The 21,875-nt window shown below is 34.0% G+C and overlaps 2 protein-coding genes across 3 annotated transcripts; both read left to right on the top strand.

Moving 5' to 3' along the window:
* Positions 1–3,082: 3,082 nt before the first annotated feature.
* On the top strand, positions 3,083–17,978 carry LOC122038585 (small RNA degrading nuclease 1-like). Of its 2 annotated transcripts, none has more exons than XR_006127904.1 (12): positions 3,083–3,438; positions 6,330–6,506; positions 6,575–6,661; positions 7,374–7,442; positions 8,912–9,052; positions 10,292–10,408; positions 10,478–10,547; positions 10,683–10,780; positions 14,826–14,960; positions 15,147–15,254; positions 15,330–15,912; positions 17,210–17,978. XR_006127904.1 is itself a non-coding variant. In XM_042598387.1 (12 exons), exons 1-12 carry the CDS (start codon positions 3,406–3,408, stop codon positions 17,525–17,527), a joined length of 1,458 nt encoding a protein of 485 aa, XP_042454321.1. In that variant the 5' UTR covers positions 3,083–3,405; the 3' UTR covers positions 17,528–17,978. The 2 variants fall into 2 exon arrangements, 1 of the variants encoding a protein (XP_042454321.1); XM_042598387.1 differs by having other exon boundaries at positions 15,330–15,434.
* Positions 17,979–18,417: 439 nt separating this feature from the next.
* On the top strand, positions 18,418–21,444 carry LOC122038587 (UPF0161 protein At3g09310-like). Its single transcript, XM_042598390.1, has 4 exons — positions 18,418–18,746; positions 18,842–18,901; positions 19,050–19,190; positions 21,209–21,444. The coding sequence occupies exons 1-4, from the start codon at positions 18,470–18,472 to the stop codon at positions 21,268–21,270; spliced, it is 540 nt and encodes a 179-aa protein (XP_042454324.1). The 5' UTR covers positions 18,418–18,469; the 3' UTR covers positions 21,271–21,444.
* Positions 21,445–21,875: the final 431 nt, after the last annotated feature.

Below are 21,875 nucleotides of genomic sequence, written 5' to 3' on the forward strand. Positions count from 1 at the left end.
ATGGTACTTCGTTCAGTTACGTATTGCTTTACCAATCGATTGCACCAACATTGATTATATTAAAAGAGTAAGCTTGGGAGGGTGGTTTAATGATCATTTTGTAATGTTAAGAATATTTTTGTGGTATTTAAAAATCACGGAGAGAATGAGGGTGGTCTAGAGATTTAAAAAGTATAGGGCATTTAAAAAAAAAGCAAAAGGGTGAACGATATTAAATATGAAAGGGTTAATAGATGGCACATAAGCTTAGATAGCTTATCCAATAGTTATCATAAGTATAGTCATCACTTTAGGCTACGTTTGGTATGATATAATCTGCCTTGTAATATAATCAAGATTATATTACAAAACTGATTATTTTATTTGGTTTCCCGACGACCGACCGCCACCCGCCTACACCCGCCCCTAGCCCGCCGTCGGTCGGTCGCTGCTAGCAGCTGGCAGTGACCAATGGTGACGACCGCTAGTTGTCAGTGGCTGCCGCAATCTTCGACAGAGGTGCGGCGACCCGTCGATAAAAGTCGCAGAATATTTTTGTTATTTTATAATAATATGAATTATATTCATTATTTTTACCACATAAAAGAATATAATCACCCTTGTAATCAAAGATTACATACATTATATTATCAAACATAGTAATGTAATCAAGATCACATTACATTACATTACAAATTTAATTACATTACAAGCTTCATTACATTACGCCCAATCAAATGTAGCCTTAGGGATTCTCTTAATACGACCATATATTTTTAAAAATAGAATAAATCATGAGACACATTTATTCTAACACAGCAGCTCTTATTAAATAGGTTATCATAGGAAATGGTTTAGTTGTGATGATAATAACTTGGCATATTCGAGTTGGATACTTATATTAATCTCAATAGCCCAAAGGTTTATAACTAAATGCGCGGGATGAGCGATACAAGATGGCTTCAATGGCCAAAGGTTTATAACTAGATGTAGCGATAGAAGATGGCTTCAAGCGTCTAAGAAAATAGAAAAATGTGGGCTTTAGAACATAAGGAGTATAGAAAGGTTATTGATTCAGTGACTTAAAAATTTGTAATAAATGATTATTCAGGTTGGATAAAGTCGAATTTAGGATGATCGACTTAATCTTATAAAAAAATTTCATCGTCCATCAAGATAACTAGAAAAGTGCTCGCAGAACACAACATCTTTTAGTTGTTGAGTAGAGGTGTACATGGAGTGGTCAATGAAAAAAAATGATTTTATAGAACTTTAGGGTAGCCTGAGTGGAGATGAAAACATAAGTAAAAAACGAAGGATAGTAACTTGGAGTACGTTTGGAGGAATTAGTGCATCTTAGGGACTAAAGTACAATAAAAAGTGAACCTAATGAAAAATATAAACTTAAAAACCTAGAGACAAAAAAAATGTAAGAGATTATTAAGTTCAAAATTCTGGGAAGCATCGTAAAAATGATAGATGATGTATTTAGTTAATTAAAAATAAGAAAAATGATATGTTCAAGGAAAAAAATTTAAAGAAAAGCTGAAGGATAGACATATAAAGTAATGGAGCTTACAAAAAGTGAAATGGTGTACCATGACTTTATATGTCTATTCTTGAACTTTTTCTTAAATTTTTTTTCCTTTAGCATATCATTTCTCTAAAAATAAACTCTTAGTGATTTAAATGAAGTCTTTTAATCTTATTGTAATTTATAGTTAAATTTGATCCTATAATTTTGTATAGACTTACTAAAGGTAAGCCTAGGAAATTAAGAATTTTTTAATTCAATTGATTTGAGCCAACTTGATTTATTATATGTGTGCATAATTTTAGTAGAATAATTGAGAGGTATTAGGGGATACATGTAAGATGAATTATCCTTTAATTAAAATTACTAGATGATTAAATTTAAATAAATTTATCATATTTTAACTTACTTTTATTTTTTAAAAAAAATAATTTACTTATAAACCTATCAATTTAACATGACTTTGATCTTAATTATTTTTTTAAATAAATTCTTAAATTTAACATTTTTAAAAAGATTATAAAATTAATTTAATAAATTCCAAAATTGATGATTATTGGACCAGTTCATCGTGTTCAAGATGAATTCAAAAACACTTTCTGAACTAAAACCAAACATCCTCGGTACTCTTTAGCTCGTTCCAATTCTAATCTTGTCCAGAGTATTTTAGAGATCTCAGGAGCTTACTTTGTCATCGGCCACCCGAACTTCTCTCCATGACTAGTTAGGTCCAATAAAAATTCGAGTAACCTAAATAAACTGAGTCAACTAAATTTAAAAGTTCAGTTCAGTTACTTTAAAATTTTGATTTTTTTTTCCTTTTTAAAATTTTTGATTAATTCAGTTTTAATTTTAAAATTTTTAATTTAATTAAACTAAATAAATCAAATAAGTCAAACTTAAATTTCTAAACTCGAAAACCCCAAGTCCCTAATTTTGAATTAACCAAATAAAAAGTTAACATCGGATAAAATATAGAATTATGAATAAGTTTAGTTAATTCAGTAAAAAATAAAACTAATCAATATTTAACAGTTTGATTTTAGAGATTTTTTTAAAAAGTTTGATTGATTTTAGTTAATCGGTTCAGTAAATTGGGTTTTGAACTAAGTGTCCAATCTACCATGACAATTATTTTTGACTCACTCCATAACGTTTTCAGACGGAACAAAACATGAGTCGAGGGTAGCAAGAATTTTTGTACATACTAATTTGAGTCACTTAGTTTATTGTATGTATATATTTTAACCAGGTTGCTATGAGTGCAAGTAGTTTAGTTATAAAAATGATAATTTTAGTGAATAATTTTCAGGTATTATGGATAAGTCTAACGGTAAGATGAATTAATCTCTTATTAAAATTACAAGATGATTAATTTTAAATAAATTTATTATTTTATAAATTACTTTTGTTTTTTTAAATAGTTTACTTATAAACTTATTCATTTTATATAACGTTGATCTTTATTATTATTTTTTTTAAAAAAATATTTTCTTAAATTTAGCATTTATTTTAATATTATGAAATTAATCTAATAAATTCTAAAACTAATGATTATTAGACCAGTTTTGTCACAAATTCGAAAACACCTTCTAACCTAATCCGCCGTCCTCATCATCCTGTTTGCTCGGCCGAGCTTTCATCCGCCATCGCCGTACCCTCTTTTCTGACGTCTATTTCTTCCTCACTCTCCCGTAGTTCACTCTCTTGTTGCTACTAGGTTTTCTCTCATCGCTTTTCTACTCCTTGGAAGACAAGGGGTTGAGGGATGGCTAAAATACAGTCACTTGGAAGTTTGAGATTTTTTACAGAGTTTGTTCATATTCTTTAACAGCCTCTTCTATCTTATCCCTCCTTTCAACAAAGTAGCGAGTGTCCCTGCTGACACTACAATGGGAAAGGCGATTGATCGTGCCAGCAAGGAGGTATACACTTTTCTTCTTCTTCTTCTGTGTTTACTGGTTATCGTTATTTTTTCTTAAGGCGCAAAATTTTATATCTTGTATATTTAATACAAAATTGAAGGAGAACTAAAACTCTTACCATACACGCTGCCAGGTTTTGTTTTTTTTTTTTTAAAAAAATAGGCCTACCTCAATAACAAATGAAGGGCGAGAGGTCGGCTTAAAAACAAATTAAAAGTAAAAGTAATTATCATAATCAATGTGATTGTTCTCGATTACACTTTGTTGTAAAATTAATCCAAATCTTTTGCAAATTAACCACATATATAACTGTAGCAAAAGTTCGCAATGCAAGTAAAAGAATAAATATCAGATATCCAAAAATTTTTTGATAAATTTTGGATGATCAAAACTTTTGAAATGTGACAATGAGATACTTTTAAGTGCAACTTTTCTTGTTCAGTTTTTCTGTGAAATCCTTAGAATATAACTTTCTACAAGTTTGCTGATGTTTCTATATTAAAGTTTTATATGCATCTTGGTTCCAACTTCCAAGGCTGAACTAATCGTGATTACCACAATATCATCATTAAATGTATTATTCAATTTCAATAACTGAAAAGCCACAGTGGTCATTAACACATAAATTTGAAAATAATTCTCCATAGTAATTCTCCACAAATAATTCTCCATAGGAATCTTTATTGGAAGTTCCCCATTTATACTCCCCACTTATATTGCTAGCACTATCGTATTCTTGGCCTTTTAATATATTGCAAACGGAGACTATGACATGAAAATAAATTGTAAATTTTTACTTTCAAAGGGTTAGTCTCTGCTACATGAATAATCATTCTAGAATGAAGCCTTATTTGTAAACAAACTTTAGTACAATAATCATTTACTTTCTTTGTGATATATCCCATGATTCATCTATAATTAGACATGAAGATAAAATATGAAAGGCAAAATGCAATATTCTTGGTAGGGGAATATTTCATCCTACAGAGAAATAATTTGTACCATGGAGCAATAAAACTATGTCTATTCTTATCAATATAATCTATAGGCAAAGTTAGTTGATATGGTTCAACCTTTAGATTTGCCACAGATTTCATCACAACAATGGATAGTAGATCATACTCATATCATTCAACTCTAGGAATCTTTATTGGAAGTTCATTTTGTGATGCATCAACATTATGTTTTGAAGGTTCAGGGGATGAAGCTTAAGCTTTCTTGTACAATCCTCTTTTCTTGAAAAACAAGATTTGATTATTTTGTTTTCTATAATTAGTGAAATTCAAAAATATCCTAAAATATTTTTAATTTCATGTTTTAATAAAATTTGAAAATTATTATGTAAGCCTCAATCAATTAGACCTAAGCAATAGGCATAAAAAATTTACTGTTAAAAATAGAAGACTCATCAATGTTATTTTTCTTCTCAAATTTAATTATGATTATCTTAGTAGATGCAAGAGTTCAAGTGTAATTAATGCACAAAAATATTTTTAACTTTCTTTTAACCAATTAGAATATTAGACCTAGGTAGCTTGTTATGGCCAATGACAAGATGCCCTATTTATATCCAAGTTTTAACTGCTTTATTCTATTAGGAGATTGAAATTAGATTTCTACTTTGTATTCATTAAATAACGCTAACATGATATGAGGTTAAATTCTTCACAGGTTTAGGATCCAATAGTATATTTACAGCTGTTGCAAATATAGCTCTTATGATACCAATGTATTGACCGAAAAAATGGTTACCATGATATTGTATCATTTTTTCATAAACCATTTAACATAATAATCCTTTAACCATATCTTACCCCTTTTTCGGAATTATGATCTCTATATGAGATACGTAAGACAGCTTACTAAATTGATTATGATATTTACATATCTTTTGGTTTGACAAATTTAAGATATTATGGAAGTCACAAACAAATGTTGAGGTATTGAAAAAGGAGATATGGCCGAAGTTGGAAATAATTTTAGAATGCAAAAGCATTGTTGCTCATCGGATTTGAAAAACTTGAGAGAGAGCGCACAGTTGCTTTCTAGACTTATAGAGAGGGGAGAGCACTTGCTTCAGAATATTTTGAGATGAAATAACTCAGGATCTAAATTGGCAAAATATTTTAATATTGAAGTTGGGCAAGATTGAAAATATTTCGCTGTCCATGCAAACCACCTATAGGATTTGAATAGGTAAACTATTTGATAATTGGAGTTGGGTTGTTGATTGGAAATGTTCCTCCATGGAATTGTGTAATTGTCAGGTTGCCATATAAAAAATACAGTGTAATTAATTTCCACTTTGCGGTTAATCTCTTTGCGTCCATTGTTGCTAAAAAGTTTTGCAAGTTTTATTTGACTCTAGAAATCTCCAAGGATATCACCCACTGACTTCAATAAACTTCTTCTCAAAGTTAGTGAAATTTAAAATGATATTTGTTCAAATAACAAAAGTTAGCACTTCCATAGCTGTCAGAGAGGTTTGTAGGCCTATACTGTTAATTTCTCAGCAACCAACTTCCAAAAAAGACATCTTCTATTAATCAGGAGGTAGCACAATTAAGAAGGATCTAAATCCTACTGGTATATTTAAGATAGAAAATTATAGAGTTAAGTGGTTGAAAAAAGAAGAATCATTTAGTTAAAAGGACATGCATCTCCTTATCCTTTATATGCTATTAGTTTTCAAGTATTTTCCTAATGTCTATTAACATTAACATTCTATGCTAGGATACTATATTCCTCTTTAATAGATGGCATTTATCTCATTAAAGGATAATAGCATATGTGAAAGCTCTTTTGCATTTGGATATGTAATTATGCATGCCAAACATAAGTTTTTTTTTTTTCTCTATCTTATATCAGATTAATCAAACTTACTATTGTAGGTCCTTGCTGAGATGGTAAGACTTACTCAAAGACAAGGACTGAAAGGTGCTGCAGGAGGATGGAAAGACTTCTTACAGTGTCACGATAAGAAAGGTTCTGGCTTAAGTGACCCAATTAGGAGATCAAGAGAACTTTTGGTTGATTTTCTGCAAACATTTACAAAAGAACAACAGAAGGTAATTACTGAAAGAGGCTTTTGATGATATGGTGTGATTGGTATTTAAACTTGTGATCTTGGAGTTAGGTGTTCAATAAAATAATAAGAAGGAATAATGATCATAATGCGATGAAGCAGTTCAAGGATTTTGCACATCTTGAATCACCTAAGCAAGTATGTAATCGACACTTAATCAGTTTCTTTCCCAAATTTATATGCATTTCCTTTTCTTTATAAGTACTTTCTTTTACTAAGTTTGAAGTATTCTCTGTAAATGATACCAAACAAAAATGAAAAATCCTTTTGGATATGCCTTTTACAGTATTGTTTATGCTTTGGGTTTGGTTATCCCAATGTCAATATCTAATATCAAAATTGTTTGGGAACATAGTTGTTTCTCATTGGAAGTTTGCCACTCTGGTTATAAATGGTTGCCTTTGTTTTTTTTATTATGAAACAGTTGGACCTTAGTTGACCTTTGGAAGGGCCTACATTGGCCAGCCAAAAAAGAGAGGATTTTTAGTTATTTGGATGATATCTTTACATTTTAGACTAACAATTCATACTTTTTGTTTCTGTTGTATCTATGTAGATTGAACCTAGTAAGGTTTAACCTCAATGGATATATAGGAACTGATCATAATGTTCAGAATTCAATTCCTCTAATGCTTCAGTATGTAGTTTCTTCAGTCTTTCTTGTTCTACAACTGTAAAAACACTGTAATCATAATATCTACTCCAAAATTTGCTTCTATTGCCTATTTTCTGATAAGCACGTTCTTTCATTTTTGCTTTGCTAGTTTTTTTTTTTTTTTTTTTTTTGTTTATTGGAAAAGTTATTTTCCTTACTTCGGGTGGTAATACCTCTAATCATATTGAACTGCAGAGGTTGGTCCGTTTGACAATGGAACATCCAAAGTACACAAAAGAGTTCTGTTTCCCATTCTATGATGAGGTGTGTTGGCCATTGCCCATTGCAAAGTGCTTTTTTGTTCTTTCTGGAATGAATTTTTTATTTAATATACTGAAGCATTTTTTGCCTATATTGGAAGGTGAAGATTATATTGTTATTTGATGTGGATAGTTTAGCATAAAAGTTAGCTTAAATGATAATTTTTCTCATTTCAGTGACTTTCAGACACAGTATCTCTAAGCAATAAGCAAAATTTTCTCTGCCCGAGAATTGCCCAAAATTTTATTAGTTGATAATTTATAGCTGATAGCAGTTAGCAATATGTCTCTTTCAGAGATCAAAGAAAAATATCTCTATGCAAATATAATACAAAGTCCAACATCATCCATAGCTTGAACTAACTATTGGAATTATCTACTCCTCACTATATGTATAACGTATTCCCATGAAAGGATTTATCTTAACTGACTCTTGAACTCTTGGAACCAGATGTACCTTGGCATGAAGAACATTTACATATCTTATTGTCTTATTGTTGGACAAGAGTTTTTTTTTGCATTTATGGACTATTTATGAGTAAAAGTGTGATATGCACAATTACATTAGAACAATATGAAAATGTAAACGTTTTCTATCTTGATTTTTAGTTATTTAAGGGTACGTGCTATTATATCTGATTAGTCTCGCCTTGTGTCAAACCTTCCATTAACTGTTTTAGGGACCAACACATAATGCATGAAGTGTAAGTGTAATTAAGATTGATCATAACTAGTTTTAGTAGAAAATTTTGTGAGGTAATTCATTGGATCTTTACTTTTTCACCGATTTTTATTCTCATACAGATTGATTCTTCTACTGTCATCTTGAAATAAATGTCAATAAATCATTTTGTTTGTTTTATTGTGATATTGCAATCAGAATCAAGATTGAAATTTAGTTCTATATTTCTGCTATTATTTTTCTATGTTTACAATTTTCTCATTATACAAATTCAATGTGATCTATACTTTTTTTTCATTACGTTTTAAATTTATCATATATCAGCGATATTATTATTGAGTATTATGATATTTTGGTTATTTATTTGTTGATAATATTCGTTCAGTTTCTTTTAGATGTTGCTTTAGTTTTTTCCCCTATAGAACAATAGGATTTATATTTTTCATTGGTATGATTTTACAGTGGTCATATTCATGTTTGACATTGTCTAGATGTATTATTGATAAAGAACTGCTGATGCTGGTCACCTGACTGAAAGAAGGGATTGCTTTGGCCTCCACAACATGCATAAAACTAAATTTTTCATTAATGCAGGGTGTTTTTTTAATCAAACACTGTTTAACTTTCTTCTGTTTCTCATATGCATTCTTTGCTCAATATATGTTGTATGTTTTTCTTAACTTTTCTGAGTTATAGATGTATGAGTCTAAGTATAATATTTTTGTTTTTGTTTTTTTTTGGTATGAATGCTTATGTCAAAATTTTGGCTAATTAATTGATTTATGTTTTAGGGATGGGTAACTACTCATCTTGGCGAATTTTTTGAAGCAATGAAATCAGAAACTATGCTTGCGATTGATTGTGAGATGGCTCTTTGTGAGGATGGTACTGAAGCAGTGGTGAAAGTATGTGTAGTGGATCAAGATTTGCAGGTAGAATGATACACAATCTATTGTTTAGAGAATTAAATTATACACAATGCTATTGTCCATAGAATTAAACGGTGAACAATGACAGTTGAATGCTAAAAGCATGCAATCTTGAGGGTGATGCCTTTTCTATTTACCACTTTAAGCCCATCCAATGCGATGATTAGGCAAGACACACATGCTTAAGAGATATTGATAAAAATTTATTGGATGAAACATCTGTAATCATTTTTCTCATTTTGCATAAGTTGAAAAATTGTGACCCACCCATCTTTCTCTGATTGCCCTAATGAAAGCCATGCATCTTTGTTGAATTTCTGTCCTCTATAGATGCATCAATCTGACTCAAAAAAATTGTACTTTGTTTCTTCATTTGAATGTTTCTTCAGACAGGTCATTAGGAATATAAGTTCGGATAGATTTACTATAAATGTTATGCGACGTGCTACTAAGAAAAACTGTCTTAACATTATGAGATGTGTTACTATGAGAGAAATGGTAGTGTTAAGAATGCATTACAAAAGAACTTTTGCTGTTCTAACATGAAAGTGTTGATAGGGACTACATAATATCATTTTCTATGCTTGCCTTTGGTAACTAGAAAGTTAAACTTATTTGCAATTGAGATAAGGGATGCTTAAAGCATGGTTTAAGGTTTTGACCCATACCAGAGTTTCTATTTATCATCGGAATGATACGATTTCGGTATTGTATCATGCTGAGCTGATATGATTTCGGTAATCTTTAAATATAAAATATATTAATTAAAATTAAAAATTTTAACCTAAATATTAAAGAATTAAAATACAAATTAAATATATATATATATTTTTAAAAAATGCGGGATTTCGGAGGTTGCCACGGCAACCTCCGAATGGTCATGAGGCGCTGCAATCCCACAGAGGTCACGGTGGCCTGTGGTGCTTGTATTGGGTGGCAGACGGAACGACAAATTTCACATGTTTCCCCAGCATGATACAAAATTTTAAACCATGGCTCAAAGTAGAGGACATTTAGTTCTCTAGCTTGCGGAACTTTTTAGATGATATTAATCTTCATGCTAGGCTTATTTTTTCTCTCCTGGACTTAGATTTCAATTTCTTTGAGCTGTATTCATTCTTTAAAACGTACACAGCTTATTGATATATAATAAACATATATTACACAAGTGCATATCTGGATTTTTAGGCTATATGTTTTCGTACTCTTACATGATGCTTGCATTTAAATGTCTGCCTTCAGGTGAAACTTGATCAACTTGTAAATCCCATGAAGCCTGTTGCTGACTATAGAACCAACATTACTGGGATAGATTCAAAAGATTTAGAAGGAGTAACATGCTCCTTAGCTGATATACAGGTAGTTCATCATCCACTTATATTTGCAGTATTGCATTTTTTTTCCCATAGTTAATGTTCCTTTATACAGAAATCTTTGAAGAAACTTTTATCACATGGAACAATCCTAGTGGGCCATAGCTTGTATAATGATTTACGTGGTATGCCTTGTTATATTTTCTTACTAGAATGCAATCTATTTTCTAATTTTTATATGCTCATAACAGTAGCCCAACAAAGTTTACACAAGATGTGGTAGACAAGATGCATGACTTCCCATCTTTTACGTTTTACAGCTGTAAAAGTTGATCATCTTAGAGTCATCGACACCGTATGTATCTTCAAGTTTGTGGACTTACCTAACTTTTCACCTTCCTTAAACACATTGTGCAAGGTATGTGAATAAAAGAATTCCATGCATGTGTTATTTATATTTTTCTACAGACTGCTGAGTTTTTGTTACACTAGTATAGAATAATTCTAGAGTTGCCAATATCTTGTTCCAGATAAGTCTACTTATGAAATGACCATGTTGTTTTTATTCTACTTTTTAGATATTATAATCTCCTTCATGTCTTGCCCTCTGTTTCGTATCACATAGGCCTGTTTTATCCCATAATGGCTTTGCAGATTTGTTGACTGTTTTTTATTTTTGAATTCTGATATATCCACTCTTTATTATTAATTTCTAGTAGCTCACTTTGTATTTTTGGCAACTGTTTTCATCTCTCTTTTCTGGCTTAGTTCTTGAATTATTTGATTGTTTAATAAGACAACAATGGAGTAATATAGAGAAAAAAGATTTGCATATGACTTTTATTTATGTATGAAAATTTATAATATAGTCCCTAGATAGTTATTCATGTGAATTTTGGAGAACAAAGAATAAAGATTATGTTGAAATGAGAATGCTTGTGTATTCCGGCTTTGATCGCGAGATGGAAGAAGAAGATTGTTGGACCCCGTGGTAGTTTTGATGTGATCAACCAAGTTTAGGTTAAGTCCTGTTTGTCTGATCCCTGTGTCTAAGTGTGTAGGAACTTAGGAGCGCAGGAAGTCGAGCGGAAGACGCAGCTAGCGAGAAGGACGGCACGGGAAGGGAGCCGACGGGCTCGGTGCGTCCGAAGGACGAGAGAGCTGCGGAAGAGTACACCGGTGGGTGTGAAGAACGTGCGCGGTGTTCGAGGGACGTAAAGCCGGGACAGAAGACTGCTCGAGGAGAAGGCCGGGAACTGGGTTCGGGTGAGCCCTATTCCGGTTGGCCGAAATCACCCAAAGAAGCCGAACCAGAGCAAGTCAACAGGAAGTTGGCTTGTCAACGGTTCGGTCGACCGAACCCCTTTTAATCAGAACCGTTGGTGACACATCAGAAGACACGTCAGCAGCCAGCCGAACTGATCGGTCGACCGAACACTCTGATCGGTCAATCGAATCGAAGATAATCCACAGACTCAGTCGAGCATTTTGATCGGGCCAACTCAACTGGATCGGTCGACCGAACCCAAGCTCGATCCAGAGAGACTGCACCTGGACGGAAGCCTGGACAGGTACAGCAAGTTCGGTCGACCAAACCTGGGGATCGGTCGACCGATCCCTCTCGAGTCTAAACCTGATCCCGAAGATCAGGTTAGCTGATAAGCTTTAGAACCCCTATATAAAGGGGGTCTTGGGTAGCTATTAGAAAACAACGAAATCGAACTACACTTACATTCTAGCAATAGTTCTGTACTTCCAAGTGTGTAAAAGGTTTCTCCGCCTTCAGAGAAGGAGATTGTTCATAGCGCTTTCTTACTGCCTTGGATTTACAACCTTCTTGGTTTTAACCAAGTAAATAGCTGAGTCTTTCTTTTCTGTTCATAGTTTAGTTTTGTTTAAATTTATAACTATTGCATCTATTTGAGTTTAAATTGGTTGAGGAGGGTATAGTTTTTATTTGCAGACAATTTACCCCCCTCTTGCCCGTCCCCGTTGCACCAACAGTTGAGATGGTACGTGGCGAGGGTATGAGCCACATAGGGAGAGAAGGGAAGAGACTCTGTAAGTTTTTCGTTGACCTTGTTAAGAAGATCAAACTGTCCTTTAAACTTTGTTAAACCCTAATTTACTTGTAATAGGTCTAAATTGAGCCCAGTTTGGACTAACGCCGGTATAATTTCTGCATCTACGAGTTGGAGTCAACCAAATTGTAGTTAGACAATACTAGAACCCTAAAGGCCATGAGTTGGTTCAGACCATCTTAGTTGGCCATTAAAAAATTTAAATAATTTAAGACGCGACAACTAGATAAGACAAAATTTGATATCAACAACATTCGGGTAATAGTTATCCAAGAGTAATTTGGTGTAGCTTTAATAGATTATAGATCAAAAGACAAAAATATATGAGATGATGTCGATGACACTTAGTATCTTGGGCTGCTCCTTCATTATTCCCAACCTCCTGCTCTGTGATTGCTAGCTCCTCTTGCGTTGAGGTCTAAGTAATTACCATTAGCAACAACTGCTACAAGCAACAACAAGACAACACTAAGACAGCTTGGAATTGCTTGAAGTAGACTGCTGACTGTTTTGTTGTGATGTTATTGTTATAAGAGTTAAATTGATTGGAGTGGAAGGTGTAAGTGATAGACAGTGTAAGTTCTCAATTTGGAAAAAAGAAAACAGTTAATTTAATTGATTTGGAAATTATTAGTGATAGACTCTTGTGTAGAGCTCAATGAGGGATAAGATTTATGTAGATGATCTTGATCCTAAATAGTTGGAACATACACGGCTTGTTGCTGATGACAATGACAACTATGATTTTAGAGACAGATTGGCATATGAGTAGAATTTAAGGTGTGTATTTTATGAGAAGCATCTTTGCTTGTATTTGCTTATTTGTTGACATAGTTTGGCAATAAAATTTCTCTCTATTCAATTTCCCAAAGAAATCACATAAGTGGTTATAAATATAATTATTAGAAATATCTAGTGTAATTAACAATAAAGTCATTCATACTAAATTGGTTGACAAGTTGTTATTGCTAGTTTCACTTATTGATGGCTTTTTGAATTATTTAATGACTTGGAGATGTGAATTCTACTTATCGATGGTGTTATGATAACTAAGTTAAATTCTTTTCTGGTGTTATCTAATGAATGGATCTCAGCTTCTTTTTTGCTAGTTTGGCCATGAAATGATCAAACTCGCTGAAGCTTATTCAGATTCAATAAAAATTGAAGTGGTTGATCCTAGTTCTTCTCTTTGACATTGATTTATTGAGGTATATGGCCTAGGTCAGATTTATGATTTCATAATTTACAAATAAAATGATACTATGAACAACCAAGTAGACTTCATCTTGAGAATGTAGCATTAGTAATGCATCAAGAAACCTAAGGAACAAACTTTAAATACCATATAGAAATTTGTAAAAGTAATCCATTTGTCTTCTGATATTGGAGTGTTTTCAAGAATTATTAAATTGCCTGATCGTGCTATCATGCTATTGCTCCTTGCCATGGTTCCATTCTCCACTTCCACCAATTTGATGTGTAGGTTGCTTGTGGCATGAGAGGGTGCTATTTGGTGTGCGGTTATATATGCCGAGATTTGCTAGTGGGTATGTGTGCACTATATGTTCTCTGTGTTCCTTATTTTCTCCACAGTGAGCACATGGAACCAGAATTTTCATCTTGCTTACATAGGTTGGCTTTCCTTGGTAGTTTTAGGCACAAGAGCTAGTTGAAGATTCTGTAGTAAAATTGTAGCTTGCATCCCCAAGGCCTATATTTCTTTTGACATTGATGTTATTGAAACTAGTTCAATTGATATTGGTGGCTAAACTCAGCTAACCAATCCGATTTAAAAAATTAAATGCTTCGAGTAGCATATGACCGCCATTTATACTATCTTACAACATGAACTGGGGGAAACTAAGGTACTCGTCATTTCTTATGTTGGACAGTGATTCATGTCAGTAGAAAGGTATTGGTTCTCTGTTAATATTTTGTTAATATAGATTTCAGTTATGTTGCATTGAAATTTCCAGGTTCTTAGTTTCTCAAGTTGTATTAGTTGCAAGAGCTTCAGTTTCAATATAATAATCAGTTAATTCTCCCATTTGTGGAGCTTACCTAAATCTAAAATCATGTCAAATCAATTTATCATGAACTAATTTGACCTGTATTATATATTAAGAGATATATTGGCATGATCTTTTATTTTTATTTTTTGATTGTAAATCTGATATTGACTTAAAAGTGGAATGTATTGACTGACTAATTTTCCTTTTTTCGAATTGCATTAAAAAATCCTACTTCCTTTTAGCTCACCTGAAGTTCTTATGAGTTGTGGATTGCTATGTGCATTTTAATTGCTTTCTTTTATTCTCTATGTAATGTAATGTAATGTTAGCAACACAGGATTCTTCAGTTATTCAACTTCATGATCTGCAGGTAGTGTTGGGTTTTCCAGTTCGTAATGATGGAGAACCACATAATTGTCTTAATGATGCACAAGCTGCTATGAAGCTAGTACTCGCTAAGCTAGAACATGGATATGAGGATCTCATTGTTACCACAGATGTCGAAGTAAGTTGGGGCTAATTCATAGCTGACTTTTAACTGAACAACCATAGTTGTTTTTTTTTTGTTATCTAAGTTGGGACTAACACATTGCTAATTTTTAATTGAATAAATGACCATGGTTGTTTTTTTAAAATCTTCTATGTACCTATATTCACAAATTTAGCTGTTTTTTTATGTTAATATCTCTAGATGCCACGTTGTGACTCGGCAAAACTACTGCTGCACAATATTCCAGTTGAAATACCTGCTCAAGAGTTACACTTGCTGTTTCCTGGAGATGATGACGTCACAATTGAGGTTTCTATCTGCTCATATTTAATACTCGCATAAAATGTTAGAATGTTATTGATAGTAGATATTTCCCCTTTACAGTCTGCTACAAAGCAGCGAGTTGAAAGTTACACGACATGTGCTGTCTTCAGAAGTCCTGTACAGGCAGATAAAGCATTTGACAAAGTTAATGGCAATTTAACAAAGGTTTGCTTTTCAAGGTTATTTTTTTGTTACCGCCAAAGATAACTAATGTAATGATGACATCAGCTATTTACATTATGAGGAGTAAAGGGTCTACCAAGCCAAAATAACTAGTCCATTTAGGAGGGGGGCATTAATAAAGAACCTTTTTTAAAAACTAAACATCATCGATCCTTCTCTTATCAATGCGATACTAAGTTGGACACCTTGACAGCATGTTCCTTGGAGCTGGTAAGTTCTCCATATCCTAAAGCCTCCAATGTTCTCATTTTCATCAGGGTTAACTGCCTAACCCTTCGGGCACTTGGGCTTATCGTCCAAAGCCCAATCATTATGCCTTAAGCTTATTCCAACAACCAGATGCCCCGCCATCCAACAAACCAGATGCCCCGCCATCCAACAAGCCCTTTGAGGTTATTAGTGATGAGCAAAGAATTGTTCTTACAGGAGGGTCATCAATCCAGAATTATTAATCTATTAGGTGGGATTCTCTCTGCTTTATTTATTCATCCTTTACTTTCTAGTTTTTATCTATGTTGTTGTGTTTCCTTGGGAGGAAGGGAGCCCAAATAGAGGGAAAGTAGTCATTTCCCTTTGTCTACTTTCGTAGAATAACAAAAAGTAGTAGTCGAGGGAAAAGACAGGAATAATTTGGATCCCCCCCCCCCCCCCCCACACACACACACACACTCACTCACTCACACTTTTAGTTCCTTTAAAAAGTTGGGGGAAGCTGTTGACGGGAGAAGGTTTAGAGACCACCTGACATCAGCTTGGTGCAGACAATACTATTACTATATGATTCTTGTGAATCAAAAGGAGCAATCCTTGTCTCACAGCAGCTATTAGAATGCTGAAAGATACCTGAGCATATCGGGGTTAGATAGCTTAGGAAGATATGTGTGCTTGTTGGATGAACCATCACATCATGATTGTTCACACCATTGTTGGCTTACACAAGCATAAAAAGTGTTACGATTAAATTAATTAAGAGATTGATTTGGATGTGCAGCCGTGACCTCTCTTTAAGTTCATTTCCATCACATAGTTAAATTAGAGGCACTATTCATTGAAGATAAAAAATTGTATTCCGTTGCTTACAACAACAACCAAGCCTTATTCCACTAGGTGGGGTTGGTTATATGAATCTTTTTACGTCTCTATCTTAGATTATTAGTTTTTCTATCATATTTGTTCTTATTTAACCTATGGTGTGAAAACTCATCTATTTAACACTACACCCATGTTCTCTCGAAGAAGTAGCAGTCCTTGCCGATACGTTATAGTCAGACCGTGCAACACGAACTCTTTTATATTTAGTACTACACCCGAGTTCTGGATATGTTGTGGTCCTTGTCGAGATGTTACAATCGGACCCTCTTAACAACAAATAGTTTAATGGATCTATTCATTGAATATTTACCATAGTTTTAACGTTGCTGACAACCTAATGCAACCCTCCTCTTTTATTCGTTGAACTTACCCATTTCAAAATTACTATTCTTCTCCATCCATGCATGCATAGGTAGAAATTATTTAATGTCTGAAGAAAAATGTTAAATTGCTTTGATATATGTAATTTATGCAATGATTAGTGGAAATTACTTTGTATACTATTGCTATCAAGCTCTTTTTTTTAGTGATGGTGTTGTGTGATATGATGGAAATTATGACTGGAGTTGTTCTTTTTCTCTTATTGTAAAAGTAGTTTTATGCCATATGAGCGAGAAGTTAGGGTTTCGCAATGTTCAACTTTAATTCTCTCTTTCTTTGATCAGGATTCAGCTGGCCGCCTCCAGAAATCTGTCTCTTTGAAACTTGGCAGCGGGAAAACGACCCAGTTATATGTCCGCAAGATGACTAACGACCCAGATGTGTCAAAGATGTTGCGAGATGAGAATGCTGAGCCCTTGCAGCAACAAGCAATAGATGGCAATGGCTCAAAACGGCTAAAAACGTGTTCGTATCCTTGTGACCATGTTAAAGAGATTGAGAAATTGAGAGAGGATCTGCGTCGTAGGGAAGAGGAAATATTTAATTTGCAAAAGGCTCTCGCCCAAGTGAAAAGCATTTGTGATAGGGAACTCCCATGCTGAACAAAACGTGTATAATTAATCTTCTTTCTTCTTATTATTACTTTTCATTATTGAACATTTGAACTCCATCTCATCAAACGCCCCGCCAAAGATGACAAGATCACAGGATGGATTTTCCACTGAGATGGTGTGAATGTTCTATCAAGTCTTAAGTTTGTATACTTTTGCTTGTTGGCTACTCGCTAGCAGGACTGCGGCAGCTAAAAGGATGTTATATATGTTTGGATTAAGAAGATAATCTAAAGACCACTGGCACCTGTTGCTGCAGAGGGGACAAACCTATCAGAAAATTTTGAAACTCTGTTCTGGCTTGCAATTTTGTTAGTCTTAATTGTATTGTTACGTTTGTATTGTATGTTGAAACTCCTTATGTTTGCTATTTCTTGATGGATTGATTACTGATTGATATGTTTGTTTGAGTGATGATGCTATTTTCTCCTCGTTGGTTGTATCCATGCATTACCATTGATTCATCGAGCTGCCAAGTTTAGCTTTGAATTTATTAAATGGAGCTCGCATTTTGAGCAAAATTAAGTGCTGAGCTGCTAACTTTAGCATTGAACATATCACTAAGATTTTGATTTTAGCTTGTGATTATTTTTAGTGCTAAGTTGATTTTTGAAATATCTTATATACTATAAATTTATAAAATTTAACAGTTTTTTAAGTCATAAGAGTTTTGCTAGACGAGGTATTTTTTTGATTAACTGAAAGATTCTAAGATCTAAGAATAAAATAAAGATGGATAGAGAAATTTTTATGAGATCGGATTGATTGAAGTATCTCAGAATTAATTGACATAAATTAAATATTATTGGATTGATATTTTAGCATTAATCGGTATAAATTAAATATTTAATGTTAATTAAAATAAATTACCAATTGCGGATAAACAACGTAAAATGTGAAGCAATTACGTTCTCCAAAACGGTCTGGGCGAAAATGGCAATGGCGTCGGTTGCAACCCCAATCTACTCGCAGGCCGCTTTGTGTCACTCTTCCTCCGGAACAGCTCCTCGCCTCCTCCCTCGACCCCGTCAATCCGTTTTTTTGCATCCCTACGGATCGTCCCCGCTTCCTCAATCATGTTTCCCCCCATTTTCCGATCGTTTCTTATCAGATTCGGTACGGACGAGACAATCGACTTGCGCCGCCCGATCATCCGCCACGGAGAGACCGGAAGAAGAAGAAGAAGATCCGAACTGGGATGCGCCGCCAGGTACAGTCCTAATATCTGCTTTCGTCTACTGTCATCTAATTTTAGCTGGAATTGGAGTCAGCTTATTTCCCCCCATTCGCTCGTTTCGATTCCAGATGAGGAAGTCGAGGATTTGGGCGTCAGAGTGGCTTTGTCGGTGCTCAAGTTCTACAAGAGTAAGCATATTCCTTCAATTTGGGTTATACTGAATTATGTAAGCTAGAAACTGAATAAAAAATATGTTATTTTGATGTCGGACTGTTTCTGTGTCTGTTTCTTGATGTTTTAGCAACATGTAGATTGAAATTAATTTATGTTGATCAGGAGAAATTTCGCCGTTAATGCTGCCAAGCTGTCGGTGTGTGCCTACGTGCAGTGTGTATTCGATGGAGGCATATAAGAAGTATGGAGTATTAAAGGGAACAATTTTGACTGCTTGGCGTCTCTGCCGTTGCAATCCTCTCGGTTTGATTCTCTGTTATTTACATTTCTTCATTGGCATACTCATTCTCTCTTGTGTGTTGAGGTTTGCTTTCAAAGTTTTAGGATTATTTGCGAGTGCCAATTAGTTATGTAGTTTTCACAATTTATGCACATTTCTTTGTTGTCTTTGAGTATTAGCTATACATTATCTTGTTCCTAGTTGAATAGGAGTGAAATCAAATCTTGCAGCAAAAATTTCTGAGTCGGATCGAGTAAAATGGTTAATTTTAGGTATTTTATATTTATAGCCAATTACATATTATTCCATTTTGTATCCTAGTCCTAGGCAATGGCATGCTAAAATTTCAAGTTACCACTTGCGAAAAATTTTATGCTGCCAAAACTAAACCAACCCTTTGAACCCAGACTAAACTAAACTGAAAAAAGCTTGAAGAATTTTGGTTTGAACTCAAACCAAATCCAACTCAATCTCTACTCATCCTATTATTAAATTCTTATTTTGTGGAGGTCCTATTCCTAATTTAACATCCCAACAATACCTAAAGAGCCCAAACACCACAAGTATATTACCAATTGCAAAAGGGAGTTTATAATACCTAACATGTCCCAATATTTGCCATGTATTGCTCTATTAGTACCCATTTCATAATGTTGAGATGGGCTAAGGCTGAAAGTTAGATGGAGAAGAGAGCTTACTTTGGGAAGAATTGGTTTTGGAGAGTTATTGAGGAGGGAGTTGTTGATCCTATAAAATCCTCAAGGAGGGGGGTTGTGCTTAGAATCTTTCTTGTGCACAAGTGGACGTGTCAACCACTGCTCACCTCCTCTCCCAAAACTTATGCTCTATCAATTGGTAAAAGCAAACCTTATATCACCAGACCAAGCCCAAGCCCAAGCCCTAGCCCTAGCCCTAGCCCAAACCCAAATCCCTTGAACCCAATCTTAACCAAATAAAGGTCCAAACAACTTCAATTGGGCATATAGCAAACTCGTTTTCTATTAATCTTAGGATTAAATTCTTGTTTTGAGAAGGATTTAACCCCAATTTAACATTCCAAACAACGGCTAAAAGAGCCAAAAACATAAATATATCACCAAATAGAACATGCTTTATTTAATTGCAAAAAGAGGGTTTATATAAGGAAAAAAATCTAGATCATACACCTAGTGCAATCCCTATATCTAGCACAAAGTATCTATTGCTTGCCCCCACAGGCATGGCGCAATGGTTAAGGCATAGTGGAGCTAAAGTGAGTGTCACGCCTCTGCTGGGACATGGGCTGGTGCTAAATTTAGTGGAAAAATTTAGGTTGGGCAGTTGTGGGCCGAAGTATCCATGGGTGGAAAAAATGCTCGAGTTTGCCTTCACGGGCGAAGTATCGATTCGGCGATGGATGGTCTTACTAGAACGGCGAAAACCGCGGGGGTCCACTGTCGACGACTTGCTGCAACGCTTACGTGATTTACCCTAGGACAGGTGGGAAACTTCTATGGGATTGGGCCGGTCACCTCTGGATTAGTTGGGTCGTAAGAATTAGACACTTGGGTTGTAAAAAAAAAACAAAAAACAAAGTATCTATTGCTCTATTTGTTTCCATTCATACGTTGAGATGGACAATGTAACCAAATAAATGGGTTGGGTACCCATTGAAACTCAACTGGAACACTAACATACAGTCGGGGAAAAGGGAAAAGTAACTATTTAATCAATGAAATATTTTTGGATATCACTACTCAAATCTTTAAACCTAAATCCATTCCTATACTTGTCGAAAGTATCGACCATTTTATCAAATTTTGTCCTAAACCTGTTTAAGGGTATCAAACCAATTTAAACGAGTGCCATCCCTTTTTGGCTTTCTTTTCCCCTCTTAAGTATCTTTGCAACCATATTATGCTCCAACCTGATGTGGAAAGCTTAACAATTTGGTTACTTGAATGCTTGCAATATTTATTTAGCTATATTTTCCATATTATTTCTCTTTGGTTTTATTTAGCTATTTATTTCTCTTTGCAATAAATTCTTAGTTATAATGCAGGTGGTACTGGATTTGATCCTCCAAGGTGGTTTGGCGAGGAAAAGCCACATGAGAAACCTTAAGGTAATTGCTGAAAAAGAGTGCTTGCATCTTTTACTTTTGTTCCATCATCATTTTCATGTTTGTGCTGACTATTGAAAATTAGCTATAGGAAGATTATCCTTTTATTGAGCTTTTCGGAAGGCAAAATTACTTTTAATATTAAAGTCAATTAAATTATTTTTTATTTATTTCTCCATCTACTAGTTACACCTTCCACTCTAATAATTTTTTCCCATAGAATCTATTAAGAACATATGTCTATATAATATCAATTTATTTTCCTTCATCTTATCCTATTGATCTACTTCTAAGCTTTTGAATATTTCATGAATACAATTCAAAATTCTAAACATTAACATTAAACTATTGCACTGCAAAACTTCTATGAGATTCCTGTGGTGCTGGTGGTGTTTGTAGAACTGTTGATACTTGAATATACTGTATAAACTGATACTCAAGAAGTAGAACTGTTGAATATTCTGTAGAAACGGATACTGAGGAAGGTTTGGCCAAACATTGGCTGCAATGAAGGACCCAAATTCATACCCACAAATTGCGGATTGCCATTTGTTCGGTCCAATTCATTCCGGGCTTGTTTTGCTAATCTCAATTCTGGGACATCGGG

This window comes from Zingiber officinale, chromosome 1A (genome assembly GCF_018446385.1).
Source record: "Zingiber officinale cultivar Zhangliang chromosome 1A, Zo_v1.1, whole genome shotgun sequence".
In the NCBI taxonomy this organism is placed as follows: Eukaryota; Viridiplantae; Streptophyta; class Magnoliopsida; order Zingiberales; family Zingiberaceae; genus Zingiber; species Zingiber officinale.

Excerpts from the sequence above, each read along its gene's own strand:
- LOC122038585 (XM_042598387.1), top strand. The coding sequence starts at position 3,406 with ATGGGAAAGGCGATTGATCGTGCCAGCAAGGAG. Across the intron at positions 7,443-8,911 it reads GTTTCCCATTCTATGATGAG|GGATGGGTAACTACTCATCT; the intron begins GTGTGTTGGCCA and ends TTTATGTTTTAG. Across the intron at positions 15,255-15,329 it reads ATGATGACGTCACAATTGAG|TCTGCTACAAAGCAGCGAGT; the intron begins GTTTCTATCTGC and ends TCCCCTTTACAG.
- LOC122038587 (XM_042598390.1), top strand. The coding sequence starts at position 18,470 with ATGGCAATGGCGTCGGTTGCAACCCCAATCTACTCGCAGGCCGCTTTG. Across the intron at positions 18,747-18,841 it reads GAACTGGGATGCGCCGCCAG|ATGAGGAAGTCGAGGATTTG; the intron begins GTACAGTCCTAA and ends TTTCGATTCCAG. Across the intron at positions 19,191-21,208 it reads CTGCCGTTGCAATCCTCTCG|GTGGTACTGGATTTGATCCT; the intron begins GTTTGATTCTCT and ends GTTATAATGCAG.